The sequence below is a fragment of the Eubalaena glacialis genome, chromosome 19 (assembly GCF_028564815.1).
Source record: "Eubalaena glacialis isolate mEubGla1 chromosome 19, mEubGla1.1.hap2.+ XY, whole genome shotgun sequence".
Classification (NCBI taxonomy): Eukaryota; Metazoa; Chordata; class Mammalia; order Artiodactyla; family Balaenidae; genus Eubalaena; species Eubalaena glacialis.
In genome coordinates, this window is record NC_083734.1 from 54106204 (window position 1) to 54121217 (window position 15014).

Genomic DNA, 15014 nt, shown 5'->3' on the forward strand with positions numbered 1-15014 from the left:
AGATTTGTCCTGCTGCATCTTTGGGGCAGGAGGAGAGTTTATGTGAAGTGGAAGGGCTAAGACGAATCTCAAGAGGGGGGCCCGGGTGTGGTGTGGGGTGTCTGGCCACAGGAACCGTAGCTCAGAGCTGACATCCACTTCTCCATTGGGACGCCAGGCGCCCGGCCAGGAGACAGTGGCAGACAACATCATACACGGCCTTAGAAATGGGTTGTAGAGCCGAGCTAGAAAGAATGAACTTGGACCCATGGCCAAGAGAGAGTTTGTGGCCCCACTGAAAGGGAAACGAAGGTAATTGTGATTCTATGGTAGCAGAAATACTGAAGCACTTGATTTAGAAGAAACAGCCAAGGGGCAAAATATGTAATAGAGGAAAAGAAAGTGAAATGAAATGGGAGATTACCTGGAGTTTTAAGAAATTGATGTTTACTTAAACTGAAAGTTTTGTTGGTTTTTATTTAGTGGGAATGGAATTACAATACATACAATTCTATGAGAATAAATATTGTACAGAGTCTATGAGAATAAAGACTGTACAGTAAAACCTTTTCCGAAGCTCCCTCTAGGAGCCCCCAGGAGGCCCAGCAGGTTGGTAGCCTCAGGTTGGAGCCCGCTCAGACGGGCTCCCCACAGCTGGAGGCCCTCGTTTCTGCCCTGTTCCCTGGTCATCGGAAGAGCAAACCATATACCGCTGGCAGCACTGGAATGTGTCTTAAGTAAATCAGGGCAGTTGAGATGCTACTGAGAAAACGAAGGTTCAGAAGCATCTTTTATAATAAAGATGTTAGAGCAAGATGGGATGAGAGTCCTGGCAGTGTCTGTGTGAAGCTCGGTAGGAGCCAGGGTGCACGTCCATGCCTGGCCCTTTGCAGCTTGGTGGTGAAGCGGGTTTACACTGTGTTCCACACTGTGGTTCTTCAGCTTGCAGACGTCGTGGGGATGTGGCTTCTCACATGGGAAGTGAGAGTCATGACAGTGTCAGCTCAGAATTCAGTCACTCAGCAATTTCCAAGGGAATGCTGACCAGGATTTTGTGCGTTATGGGGGCTAAACTCATGCCACGTAAGTTCTGCAACTGGCTTTGCTTTTCTGTTATTAAAATCCTTTCAATTATGAGAGTACTGTATTTCAAATACCCAAAACAGTACAAAGATAGACTTTTTTTTCACCCCCCAAAGTACCACTGTGAACAGCTTGGTAAATTTCTTTCTGTTTTGCCCCTGTCCCCCTGCCCCATGTATTAACTTTTTTTTCTAGACTGGTGACATCTTTAAAATCTTGTTTAAATCTTTTTCACTGGTCCCTGGGTTAATATGAACCATGTGCGGGGCATCTAAACAGTGCACCCCTAAGTCCCGGGGCAGTCTCAGTGGTAATGCAGTGAGATTCTAGAATCTTGTGGTTCTTCGTGACGCCAACCATGGTGGCGTTACCTGAATTCAGTCTAGCAGCGCACCAGCATTTTATCAGGCAGTGGGAATCCAGAGAAAACGTTTCTGAAGATGCCGAGGGGGGAGCCTCAGGGTTAAGATGGTAGGTAGAGATAACCACACAGAAATTACCTGACAAAGAGGAAAAATCTACTAGAAAGAAGTGGGGACATAGCAGCCGGATAAGGAAAGGGCAGAACTCATTCACCGCACTTCACAGTAGGCAGCAGGGGCCGCGGCACAGCCCGGAGCCAGCAGGAGGCCCCTTGCTGCGTGGTCAGGCACAACCAGCCCCAGACCTCCCTGTGCCCAAGTCTGGGAGACGTAAACCGAGTAGGAATTCTTCCCTCTTCCCCCTTTGGATGGAGGAGTGGTGAGGTCTGCTGCAGGGTAGAAACCGGGGAAACGGGAAAAGTGGAAAAACAGGACTCACTTTCTGCGATATTGGTGAAAGCTCCGGGTGTGTGTTCATGTAAGAAGACTGTCCGTGGGGGGTGTGCGGTGAGCGTCAGCTCCAAGAGATGCCGGACACCAGCACCCCAGGGGAGAGTTGGGGCTCGGGGTGTCTGAGGGGGGCGCTCCCTCCACTCGCTTCTCTCCTGAGACTCTGGAAGTGGCCAGAACACCAATAGCTGGCTCTCCAGTAGTTTCAGACTTAAATGAGACCCAAAACTATATATTAAGAATATGACTATATAATTGTAGAATTATAACTTATTTATTAACACATAAGTTAAAACTTTAAGAAATGATTAGCTAGAAGTGTAATCACTATCCTAGAGGAAAGGCTTGAGACAGTCACAGAGATTGTGTCTGAAAGACAAGCATTAAAACAATTAAGGGCAAGCTAACAGGTGCGGAGGACAAATGAGGATGATCCCAATACCAGAATGACTGGGACCTGCAAATGCAAAGACAAGTTATGAGATTATTTCCCTAAAAAGGAGAAACAAACCTGAATCTGCAGATCGAAAGAGTGCATATGGTATTTTAGGAACATCTGTCCTAGGAAGCTTGGTGCCAAGGCATAGCCCAGTTAAACTGTTGAACTTGGAACAAAGTCTTTGGCTATTGGTTGTCTGGACATCAGGGAGAAGAGGTGAAGGCTGATGGCCCGGCAGGTGTGGGAGTGGCCTTTGCTGAGTTGGGAAACCTTAGAGGAGGGCCAGTTGGGGGGTGAGGGGACGCAGAGCTCTGTTCTGGACAGGAGTTTAGATGCTTTTTGGTCCAGGTGGAGTTGTCAGGCAGGCAGTGTCTCTTTGAGGATCCTACAGTCTAGAGGGGGGAGGTGAGGCTGGAGATAGTGAGAAGGTAGTGACACACGACACGACTATAGTCCAGGCGTTGCGGGCACAGAACAGGGGCACCTCGGGCGAGACTTGAGCTTCCTAGGGTTGCTGACACTGGAACTGAGGCTTGAAAGATGAGTAGGCGGGCCAGACAAAGAAGCAGGATAATTTTTGTGTGAAAGGGGCTTACATGTTCCCCACTGGAGGGCCACCCACAGCTCTTGTCACACTCACTCTTTCAGAGTGTCTGTGGAAGCTCTTCCTCCAAAGGCTTTTCGGTCTTAGGGATTCATATGTGGTATGTTGACAACACCCACACATTTCTTGACCCTATTCTTGTTTTTAAAGCTGCTCTGTGGACTTCATGTCGTGGAGGAGTCACAGGAGCTGGGCTGAGTTGCCGGGAGGAAGGTAACAGGACATGCGTTCATAAACTGAGCAGTTAGGTCTTCTCTCTCCAATTCTTCTGCAGGATAAGGAGCCCCGTGGAATTATCCCATTAGAGAACCTGAGTATCCGGGAGGTGGAAGACTCCAAAAAACCAGTGAGTATTTTTTGGTGAGATGTTTTGGGGGGACAGAAGGGATGGGCATAGCAGCTGTTTGATTCAGGAAGTAGTTGCAGAGGTTTACAGTTGACCCTTGGACAACAAAGTTGGGGCTGTGTGGGTCCCCTGACACGTGCACTGTTCTCAGTGGTAACTCCTACGGTAGAGTGCCGTCTGTGCTTGGCTAAGTCCGCGGGTGCTGAGGCACTGCTGTACGGATGGAGGCCGACGGTCAGTCGCACGTGGATTCTTAATTGTGCGGAAGGTCAGCACCCACCCCCGCCTTACTCAAGGGTCAGCTGTACTTGAGAAAAACCCCGAAAGTACTCATATGATTTAATTTAAGTTAGCCTAACTTTTAAAATTATCTTTACAGTTCAAGCCAAAGGTGAGACTAAATAACCTCTTTCATTCTGTCCATCAGCTTTAGTGTCATTTACTGAATATCACACGAGGTATAGAATTGTCCTTCCTTAAAAGGCAGCATCAAGCTCTCATGATTGGACCACTTACTTTGTGATCTTCAGAGCGCTTATAAATATTTTTCCTCTGTTTTGGAATATCGTATTGCTGGCTTGGCTTTAAAAGGCATTAAGTTACCTGCAGTTTGCTCCATATATTCTATATATTAGGAGTAGAGCTACCGTGTATCATCTGCTTGATATCTTTGCTAATAAAACCTATTTATATACAATCTACATTCTCCAGAATTCCACTTCTAGGCTCCTCTTTTCCAAAGGAAAACATATGTTGGCTATATTTTATGAAGATGAGAATAAAGAAAGAAGTTAACTTTTTTTTTTTTTTTTGGAAATAAAAATTTACTTTTTGGGAGATAAATTAACTTTTTTCTTGGTCAGCAGCTTTCTTAGATCTTTGTCACTCTCTCCCTCTCTTTCTTAATTCTCAGAACTGCTTTGAGCTTTACATCCCTGACAACAAGGACCAAGTGATTAAGGCCTGTAAGACGGAGGCTGACGGGCGGGTGGTGGAGGGGAACCACACGGTGTACCGCATCTCGGCCCCGACGCCTGAGGAGAAGGAGGACTGGATCAAGTGCATCAAGTAGGTGGCCGATGAAGGTGGCGACCTCGCCTCTCAGATAGTGACGCTCCAGCTGCCCCGTGGGCTGCCCATCCCGCCTCTGCGCCCCGCCTGCTGAATCCTTAGCGAGTAGTTTGACTGTGATTCCCCGGTGACTTTTTCCCTGGGTCTCTGGATTCTTGACCATTGAGCGTTTTTAAGAGCGCGCCTCACATCTAGGTTTCCCAAGTGCAGCTCATGGCCCCAAAGAGGGGACAGGTGGGCAGGCTTATAGGCACAGGTGCCACTGGCCAGACTGGCCTTTTCATGTCTTAGGAAGTGGGTTTCGTCTTCATGGTGGCAGCTCAGCGGGGATTGTAACCGTTCCCTTTTATAATTTCTTAATCCTGTGAGACACTGTTGTCCCATTTACAGATGGGCAGACTGAGGCCCATAGAGGGTAAGTAATGAATGCTTGTCAAAGTCACGTGACCGTGACCCGGGGTTGCGAGGCAGAGCCTCACACTCCCTGCTGCGCTGTGAGGAAGCGGCGGTTCTGGGGGAAGGGAGGTGTACACGGATCCTCGGGTCCAGGGCTCCTCCTGGTCCTCGCGCCACCTGTTTCACCACGCTTTATCACGGGGGGGGGGGGTGTCCTGCCCCGGCAGCTGCTCCTCCCCACTCCTCCCTGGAGCTTCTGTGAGCCCTGTCCCGCCCGCCATCACACCCACCGCCCATCGCCACACCCGTCTCGGTGGCACTTGCTCCTGGGAGTGCGTCCTCGCTCTCCCCGCCAGGGCTGCGTCCATCAGACAGGACCCCGCCGTTTCCTTCGGGCATCCCCATTGCTGGGCCTCGAGACTTCCCCCGGAGACCAGTGAGGCCACACTGACCAGTGACCGAGGCCCTGCAGGTCCTGTGTCGCCCCGAGTGATGGGCCTTCTCCCGCCGGGGCCGTGGCCTACTCCTGAGGGGCTGGGCACGCTCTAGTTTTTGTGGTGGTTTTGGCACCTCTGCTAAAACAAGTATAGTGTTTGAGCCAGGGTTAAATAGTGAATAAACGGCTGAAGGGGGGAGAGGTGATGGTGGGGGGAAGGAGCAGATTGTTTATTCCCACACAAAGAGTCTCTGAAAGTTGTGCGGTTCAGACGGGCGGGACAGGAGAGCACCGGTTCGGAGGCAGGCCAGCCCGTGCCGAGTTCCCGCTCTGGCTCTCTCCTCCCAGACCCCCAGCTTTCTCATCACTCAACAGTGAGAGGCGGGGCTCCCTGGGGACTCCCGGGGACGTTGCCGCACCCTTCTGGATGATGGTGTTAAGGCACAAGGCTGTTCTGAGGGTGAGGCAGGTGGCGCAGCGCTGTGCTCAGCACGCCGCCTGGACCCTGGTAGCCCTGGGTGGTGACGGCTGTCGGAAGTGTGGTGTCATCAGGGGCCGTCCCACGTGCCGTGGAGCCCATGAGGCACCGCAGCGTTTCTGGCGTCACCACCAATAATGAGGCTCCGGGATCCTCTGTGCTGGACGCGCCCTGAGGTCTGCGTGGAGGAGTAGCAGCGCCTTGGGGACAGGTGGCCACGGAGAGCTCCTTACCCATGTCCCCGTGCCCTTTTTCTTACCACATGTTTTTTTAAAAAGTACTTGACTATTTAATCCTTATGAAATGTATTTTTTGCATGTGGTTTGAAGTAAAGGATGTAACCTTATTTTCTCAAGTGAGTGGCTGATTGTCCTGATACCATTTATTAATCCATTTTGCCCAGTCTGAAGTGCTCTCTTTAGTGTGGACCAACTTCTTGTGTGTGCACGGTGCCCATGTCCCTTGTGTCTCTTGGTCTGTGTGCTGTCCTGTATGATCATTAGGGCATCAGAGCGTGTGTGGACAGGGGATTGTGTGTAGCCTCCCCCGACTCATCGTTCTTCCAAAAAGGCTTTGTCTGCAGGTGTACATTCTGTCTTTCATGTCATTGTACTTCGGTAGCCAGAGAAGCTGAGCCCTCCTTACGGCCACGCTTGGAATGGTTCAGTCCCTCCATCGAGGTGAATGCAGAGCCTCCTCGGGGGTGGTTCCCAGGGTCTGCCCGGAGCTGGCCTCATCTCCCTGTGGGAGTTGCAGACACTGTTCCAGCTCCACGGCTCAGCGCCCTTAACCCTCCCCAGAGCCCTGTGAAGGTGGGTGCCGCAGGATGGTTGTCCCCAGGTGACAGATGAGGACACAGGCACAGCGAGGTGAATTCAGTCGTCCCGAGCCTTCTGACTCAGGGAGCCGTCCTCCTCCACGTGCGGCGCTCAGCTCCAGCCGCCCTTGGCTCTGACGCCCTCCCAGTGAAAATGTTGGGGCAGAGGCGCCAGAGGAGGGACCTGATCGGATGGAAGCTCTTCGCGATGTTGCTGGAGAGGTTTTGCAGAAGGTCAAGTTGCAGGCACGTTTTCTCTCATCAGTGCTCTTCCCAGGAGTGTCCAGCTACCTCGGTCCTGGTGCTCTGGGCACGTGGTCACACAGGATCGCGTGTCTCTGCAGACAGACCTGCAGCGCAGCGACGGTGGCCGCTGAGGGAGAGCTCCTGCTGCCCGGTGTCGTCTCCGCTCTGCCTTCCCAGGGCTGGGGCGGAGTGTCTCCAGGGACCGTGTGAGGACAGCCGTGAGAAGGAGCACACGTATGTGCAAGGCCGGGGCAGAGCTTCCAGCCCCAAGCCCTTCACTGCGTCCTGGCCCCCCGTCGCGTGGACTGGAGATGTCCCGCGGCGTCCCTGGGGGCTTGGCCCACCCAGGAAGCGGAGGTGGACTCACCCTAATGCTCTGAAGGTGGAAGCAGGATTCCCTCCCTTGCACTCCGAGTGGTCAGATGCCTGCGTGGCGGGGTCCCTCGGGATGCGTTCCGGGCCCTGTCCAGCTCCTGCCTCCCCCAGAGCTGAGTTGCTGTTTCGCACGGACACATCCTCTCTGTGAACAGGGCCCGGTCAGCCCGCAGGAGCCGTCATGCACCTGGTTAAGTGCGGTCCACAGTCACGTGGGCTTGTGACTGGCCCAGAAGCTAGTTGGCACCTGGAATACTACTTCTCAGGAAAAGCAAATTAAACTTCAAAACGTGGATCACACCTTGCTTGAAAGTGGAGAATGACAAATACAGAGGGACAGCAGATGGCTGAGGCCTGCCATCACCACCTGTGCTGGTGTCTCTGGGGCCAGTGCAAGGGCTGCTTGGGCTCCCTCCCCACCAGGCTGTGGACACAGAGCAGGCTGCTGGCCGCTTGCTTGGGCCCCGACTGCCCAGTGATGGGTCTTGGCTGTCGAGCTGGTGCACTTGGGGACTCAGAAGTTGCTCGGTACAGACGGTGGCCGCCAATCAGACGCACCACGTGCCAGGGGACACACGGGGTTGTGTGGTAGTCACTGCTCCAGACAAACGCCACTGTCATGACGGAACTAAAGCACTGCGCTTGTTTTGCTGCGTTAGAGCACAGCTGTGAGGGTGTAGAGGATTCCTAAACTTAAATTGATTACTTGGTTGAAACAGGCAATAGGCACCCCACAGTGATCTTCTCACCTGTACCACGTGTCTCCCTCAAAACTTGTCTTTTACGCCACATGTGGACACAGTGACGGTTGATGCCGTGACGTGGCCTTTAAAGGGACGGTCGAGCAGGGAGGGGGTCTGGGGCACGGCTGCTGCTAGGAAGCCCCTGCCTGGGGTCGTGTCTCCTGGTCCTGTTCCTCAGTCTCCTCTGCTTTCTCCCCTTTTCTGTGTTGCAGGGCAGCCATCAGCAGGGACCCTTTCTACGAGATGCTAGCCGCGCGGAAGAAGAAGGTCTCTTCCACGAAAAGACATTGAGTCTGCGCAGCCAGCAGGGCTGGTGTGCCCGGCGAGTGAGGCCCGGCGAGTGAGGCCCGGCGAGTGAGGCCCGGTGCAGCCTCCCTGCCTCCCATGCAGTGGGAGCGTCTTGCCAGGCATCGCCCTGAATTCCTAGAGACTAGCTTCAGCTTTTGCTAATTTTTTTAAGTGGGAGAAGGGTAGGCAGTCACCCTTGGAGAAGGGGGCCTGATGCCTTCACGCTTGGGTTTTGAGCCTTTCTCTCTAAAAAGAACAGAGCTCCTGTCGGCCATGCCGCCTCCCCGCAAGTCTCCACTCAGCAGGTCTGATAGCAGAGCTCGGAGCCGACCATTTACCTCTCGGTTATTCCGTGGGAAGAAGCCTTCAACCCTGCACCATAAATATGTGTACCCATATCTTATTATATGTTAAGAAGAAAAGTGGAATGGAAGAGAAGCCACATGCTATAAAGATATATTTTTGTTTTTTAAAGAAAGAGAAAGAGAAGGTAGAGCTGTCCAGGCATTCTGCCTGTCTACTTCGGGAAGCTTCTCCCTAGAAAAGAAGCTCCCCGGGCCGCCGCTGTGCGTGTCAGCCCGGGCAGGGGCAGGGGCCCGGCGGGCCCCCTCCCCACACTTCTGGGGCCTCGTCTGGGCGAGGGAGGAGGTGGCGAGAGGGGGGAGGGGGCCGCACGGCGAGGACAGACTCGGGGCCTGCAGGGCAGCACCGGCCACTCCAGCTGATGCTTTTCCTTGCAGGTGCCTGGGGAGCACTGCGGGGAGAAGGGAACCCGCCCCCCGCCTGCGCAGTTTCTTCTCTTTCAGGATTCATTCTTGTCGGGCTTTAAAATAGTCAGCATTTTTCCTTGAGCTACATACCTAATAACCAAAACTGTGAGGAAGGTAGTCCCATCAGAGATTCCGGGATAACCTGTTTCTTATTTGGTTTTTCTTCCTCCTGCCCCTGAACTCCATTCCTCGTTTTAGAGGAAGGAGCAGGTCTGACCCGATCACCTTAGGGCTTCAGCCTTTTCTGCCTCCGAACCGGCCTTCACCTGGACTAGGCAGTGTGTGTCGCGCTGGCCCTTGGAGAGGAGCGGGCCTTCGTCTGCGCGGCAGGGGCGGGTGTGGGGAGCCAGAGGATGAGTGGCCGGCCTCCCGCTGGAGTCGGCCTTGCCCTCCTGTCGCGTGGCCTGAAGGAGCCGTGGCCGCCGCTCTCCTGCTGTTCTCTCAGGGACTCTCGTCCGGGGCCCGGCGCCCAGTCCGGGCAGAGCAGGGCTGGCCGGGCCATTGCAGCGCCGGTGTGACCCTGGCTCCTCTGACACCTTCCGGGCGGGCTCACATCTCTGGAAATAGCTTTTGTAAAGGGGAGTGGTGGGGTCACTTTCTGGGGTCCCCCCCCTTCATGTAGGTCCTACCTGGAGTGGCTTCAGGCGTTTTAATGCCAGAGCTCGTGAAGGTGGCAGAAGAGGGTCCAGGCTGGGAACCTGAAATATCTGGGCGGGAGAACCAGGGTGGTGCCAGCCGAGGTCCAGGGGGTCTGGGCCGGTGCTGGAGCCCCTCTGGCTATCCGAGTCCCTGGCCCTGGTTCTCACAGATATTACCTAGACAGAGAGGCACCTGGATCAGTATTAGTCTATTTATCAGAGGTGTAAATAATCCATGTATAGTTTTTCTCCTTTTAGATTATTTTGTATTTGTTTTAAAAAAAAGTTTTGTCAAAATATAAAGAAATGACTGAAGGTTGTTGACAGGGTTTTTAAAAAAATTATAATTATTCCAATCGTTTTTTGTTTGTCTGGTTTTTTTGCATTGTAAACTAGCGCCGAGGAACTGCAGCAAATAAACTCCAAATCTGCCCAAACCACTTTGTTGCCTGTGGCGTTGCTTCATGCCCGGATGGGCCCTGAGAAGGAAGGTCGTGCTTGTCAGGTGCACTTCCGCGAGAGGATGTGTCACTTGAACCTCTCGTCTTAAGTCTAGTGATGATAAAGATCGGAAGTGGCGAGGATGGTTCTGTCTTCCGTTAAGGAGAGCGGAGCAAAAATGATCATTAGCATAGTCATTCCCCGCCCCCACCCTTTTTGGAAGAAGAAACAAATGTCAGACATCAACTTTAAATTAAGATCAAGAAATGTGCCTTCAGCCTTTATAATACATTCTTAGTATTATTTCATTTTCCAGATGTGCCTACATAACTCCAGGGAAGAGTCACAGTGAGGTAGAGCTCAAAAGTTGAGAAGACATTCAGCATAGCATCTCAGGGTAAGGAGATGGACAAGCCTTAGCCTGTCCCCTCGGCTGGTGGTTCATCAGAACATGCAATGTAGAGTTGTCATGTGATCCAGCAGTTCCATTCCAAGGTATATGCCCAAGAGAATTGAAAGCATGTCCACACAAAAACTTGCACACGACTGTTTATAGCAACATGGTTCGCAACAGCCAAAAGGTGGAAACAATCTAAATGTTCATCCACTGATGAATGGATGAATAAACTTTCATCTGTTCATACAAGGGAGTATCATGCAGCCACAAAAAGGAATGAAGTACAGATTAGTGCTGTGACATGGCTGAACCCTGAAAACGTTATGCTGAGTGAAAGAAGCCTGACACAAAAACCCATAGTTATATGATTCTTTTCATATGCAGTGTCTTGAAAAGGCAAATCTATGGAGAGAGAAAGTAGATTGGTGGTAGTCAGAGGCTGGAGATATTGGGGAGAATGGGGAGTGACTGCCCATGGGTACAGGGTTTCTTTTTTGGGGTGTTGAAAATATTCTGGAGTTAGTGGTGTTGGTTACGCAATGTTGTGAATGCACTAAATCCCACTGAATTGTACACTTTAAAAGGGTGAATTTTATGATAAGTGAATTACGTCTCAGTTTTAGAACAATAGCAGTGAACAAGTGCCATCACTTCCCATGGTTTTACTGGTTCTCAAAGTGTGGTTCCCTGGTCAGCATCTTCAGCAACATCTGGGAATGGGTTAGAAATGCAAATTCTCAGGCCCCCGCCACCGACTGAACTAGAACCTCTTGTGCTGGGGCCTGACACAGTTTACCAAGTTCTCCAGGTGCTTCTGGTGCCCAGTAATGTTTGAGAACCACTGCCTTAAACAACCACCCTGATTCCTTCTGTTACCAAACTGAGGTTTGGCTGCTCATCGTTTAAGAATCCAATGTTGAGAGACAAATGTTGGGTAAAAGGAAAGATATTAGCTTTATTGAGGAAGCTGGCAATCCTGCAGAGAAGGTGGACTCATGTCCCAAAGAACCAATTCCCCCTTGTCGACTGGGGGCAAGAGCTTTTAAAGGGGAGTTTCAGGGGTTCACAGGCGGGGTTGGGGGGCCATAGGCAGAACAGCACAGTCAGCTCTGACAGTAGTCTTGAAATTGCTCACGCGGAGGTCTGATCAGTGTCATCTTGATTCTTTTAAGTACGGTTAATCTTCGACTCCAGGGTCAGTTTGTTCCCATTTCCTTGAGACCAGTTCTTGGAATTGTGCAAGATGGAGCAGCTTATGTCTCATGGCTACAGTCTGGTCATCATGTAGTTAACTTCTTCCTCCTGGTCGGGGTTTCAATATCTGCAAAGCAGCTCAAAGGATATGGATCAGAATATTGTCCATAGCCCTTAAGGAGGAACTAAAGGTTCTTGATTTTGTTTAATGGTTGAACTATTATTATTTTGTCTTGTTTGACTATTTTCCTCTGTTTCTGCATTTTCTCATTTCTCTGATTAAATTTATTCTTTGGCTAAAGTTCTTCCAGACAAGAGGCAGGTGGAGGACATGGGGAGGGGGGGTGTCTGTCCCAGGAAGGCCCCGTAGGGTCCTGCGCCATTACACTTCCTTCTCTTCATTGTTAGGCATACATACGTATATATATATATAAGTGTGTGAGTCTAACGTGAGACCGTGTAAGTCTCACGTTACAGGACCACGATCTCCTCGCCGGATGGTCTTGGCCCCGGCATAGACAAGCCACAAGCAGCTCTGTGGTCAAGTCTGTGCTGTGAAGTGTCTCTCTCTCTCCTTTCCAGCCGAGGGTTCTGCTAGATTTTCATGGTTTAGATCAACTCCAGCTTCTACCTGGAGCGAGCTGTTTCCTAACCTGGTTAAAACAAGCGGGCTGCTGTGTGTGCCCCGCTGCAGAGAAGAGAGTAGAAAACCTCGGCCCTGGGTACCAGACTTGGGTACCAGAACTCGTGTCCTGTACCAAGAGGGACAAGAGTGATTGCAGCCAGACTAGCCTTATCTTCCTTAATCTAGTCCTCCTCTGGGTTCGCTGCATTGCATCGCACGAAATCTACTTTCTACTCTTGGATTAGATCTTTGTACAAATTCAGTTGAAACCGATCTGTTTATGTTTCCTACGGGTTCAGAATTCTGCTTAGCATCCTCCTGACAAGTGTTCTTAGTGATTATTATACACAGTCTCCTCCGATCTTTATGTTCTTAAGCAAGACGTAATTACAGTTTATTGAGCACCTGTGTCCTGGGCCTTTTCATTCATTTCTCCACTATCCCCGACTACCACCTAAAAAACTAGCATCCTGCCAGATGTTAATAGGTGCTCCTGAGTGTTACGCAAACAGGCTTAGGACATGCCGGTTTGGGCCACGTGGCCAGCGTCCTTTCCTGCAGCCTCTCCATATCTGCAGGTGTCCAAAGCACGCAGCGTCTCCTGGACCTTGTGCGTGGCGCTCCCTTGCAGGTGGCATCTCAGGAGAAGCCAGCGTTCCTTGGGCCAGCGCTGCCCTTATCTGGTCCATTCACCTTTCTCTGATGACCTGGGTAAGCCCGGCCCTTCCTGACTTCAGGACTGTCACTGCCTCTCTGGCCAGCTCCACTTTCTTTGGGATTCTGGCCCTGTTCGCCTCCTAGTTTTGGCTCGCTCTTGCGCCTTTCCTGGTTATTTCTTCCTTCCAGCCTCTGGGTTCTCACAGTGCTTCTCATGGACCGTCTTTGTCTCCTGCCTCCCGGCCCCACAAATCACTCTGCCTTCCACTTGGAAGTTTCTCCACCTCCATCTTCCTGGGATGCTTCTGTTCATCCCTAAGATCCCAGCTAGGCAACCCCTACCGCCAGGAGTCTTCCCGACCCTCATCCCGCATTCCCTGCCAGCCCCCTGGTCTCTCCCCATCATGATTCACATCATGCTGACTCTTTCTTTTCTGTTTGGAAAGTAACGCTCTTAATTGTGCAGCTTGCCGAGTTTCACATGATGACCCTGAATTTTAATTTCGCAGCGGTTTGTCTCTCAGCCTAGGCAAAATCCACGGGAGCTTTCCTCACTTCGTGCTCACAGAACAACCCACGGGGATCGGGGAGGGGAGTGCTGCTTGGTCTTACACCAGCTTGGTGAACTCAGACTGGCTCAGTCCCAGGCCAGCACCAAAGGCCCTTCTGGAAGCTCTGCGGGGGCTTCTCCCATTGTTCGTGGCTTGATTTTACGTGGGGGCCGTCTGCCTCTTGGGCCTTGATCTCAGAGGGCCCTGGCCTGTTTTACTGGGGACTGAGGGCCAGAGAGGAAGAGTATTGACCCAAACGCTCTCCCAGTTTAGTGAAAACGTCTGGATTCAGGGCCCAATTCTGATACCCAGTCCGGCCCCCCGTGACCATAGCCCTGCCTCGTTAGGGTGGGGCCCACGGGGCAGGAGTGTTCTGAGTGGCCTCTCCACAAAGCCGTTGGGGCCCCGTGAACACAGGTAGCTTCGCCAAGCCTGGTTCTGTCCTGTGGGGTTTAGGGACGAGCCCTGCAGAACCGCTTGTTCGTGACCCTGAGCAAAATGAAGCCGGGGTCTCTGGGAACCACTGTGTGATTTGCCCTTCATCTTGGCTGCCAGGAAGCCCAGAGTCAGGGGCACGCTTCCTCATATGACTTGTTAATCCTGCTTTGCACTTTTATTTTTGTTAATAGACTTATTTTCTTAGAACAGTTTTAGGTTTACAATAAATTGAGGGGTTGGCACAAGGATTTCCCATAACCCCTGCGCCTACACCTGCATAGCCTCTCCCGTTATCAACATCCGCCACCAGAGCTCGGGGGGTAACCGATGAACCTACATCGACACATCATCACCCAGCGTCCGCAGTGTACATTAGGGTTCACTCTTGGTGTTTTACATTCTATGGGTTTGGATAAATGTGTAATGTCATGTATCCGCCGTTATAGTATCGTGCAGAGAGGTTTCACTTCCCTAAAAATCCTCTGTTCTCTGTCTGTTCACCCCCTTCCCCCCAACCCCTGGCCACCCCTGATCTTTCTGCCACTGCCTACTGTCTCCATAGCTCTGCCTGTTCCAAAATGTCACAGAGTTGGAATCATACAATGTATAGACTGTACTTTCCACTTTTAATTGTTTGGTTTTTTTTAATAAATTTATTTATCTTTGGCTGCGTTGAGTCTTCGTTGCTGCACACGGGCTTTCTCTAGTTGCAGCGAGCGGGGGCTACTCTTCGTTGCGGTGCGCGGGCTTCTCATTGCGGTGGCTTCTCTTTGTTTCGGTGCACGGGCTCTAGGCACGCGGGCTTCAGTAGTTGCGGCACGTGGGCTCAGTAGTTGTGGCTCGCGGGCTCTCGAGCGCAGGCTCAGTAGTTGTGGCGCATGGGCTTGGTTGCTCCGCGGCATGTGGGATCTTCCCAGACCAGGGCTCGAACCCGTGTCCCCTGCATTGGCAGGCAGATTCTTAAGCACTGTGCCACCGGGGAAGTCCCTTAATCGTGTTTTTTTTGACCCTTTATCCTCTTTTATCATTATCATAGTATATATTGGAATTTATAAGCTCATTCACTTTTTTTTTTAAAGAGGAAATTTGTGAATAAGATAGGGACAAAACTTTAAAAATTGCCTGAATACTTGGTCCATTGTTGGGCCTATCAGACACTTGCTTTTGTGTCCTTTAGGAGTTGTGTAATG

The 15014-nt window shown here is 51.5% G+C and overlaps 1 protein-coding gene across 1 annotated transcript in view; it reads left to right on the plus strand.

The window, feature by feature from the left end:
• CYTH1 (cytohesin 1) overlaps positions 1–9971 on the plus strand; it is an 80320-nt gene extending 70349 nt beyond the window's left edge. The window contains exons 11-13 of the mRNA XM_061177047.1: positions 3192–3263; positions 4177–4331; positions 8038–9971. Of these exons, the coding sequence (XP_061033030.1) occupies positions 3192–3263; positions 4177–4331; positions 8038–8116 (306 nt within the window). The 3' untranslated portion in view covers positions 8117–9971. The remainder of the gene's footprint in view (positions 1–3191; positions 3264–4176; positions 4332–8037) is intronic.
• Positions 9972–15014: the final 5043 nt, after the last annotated feature.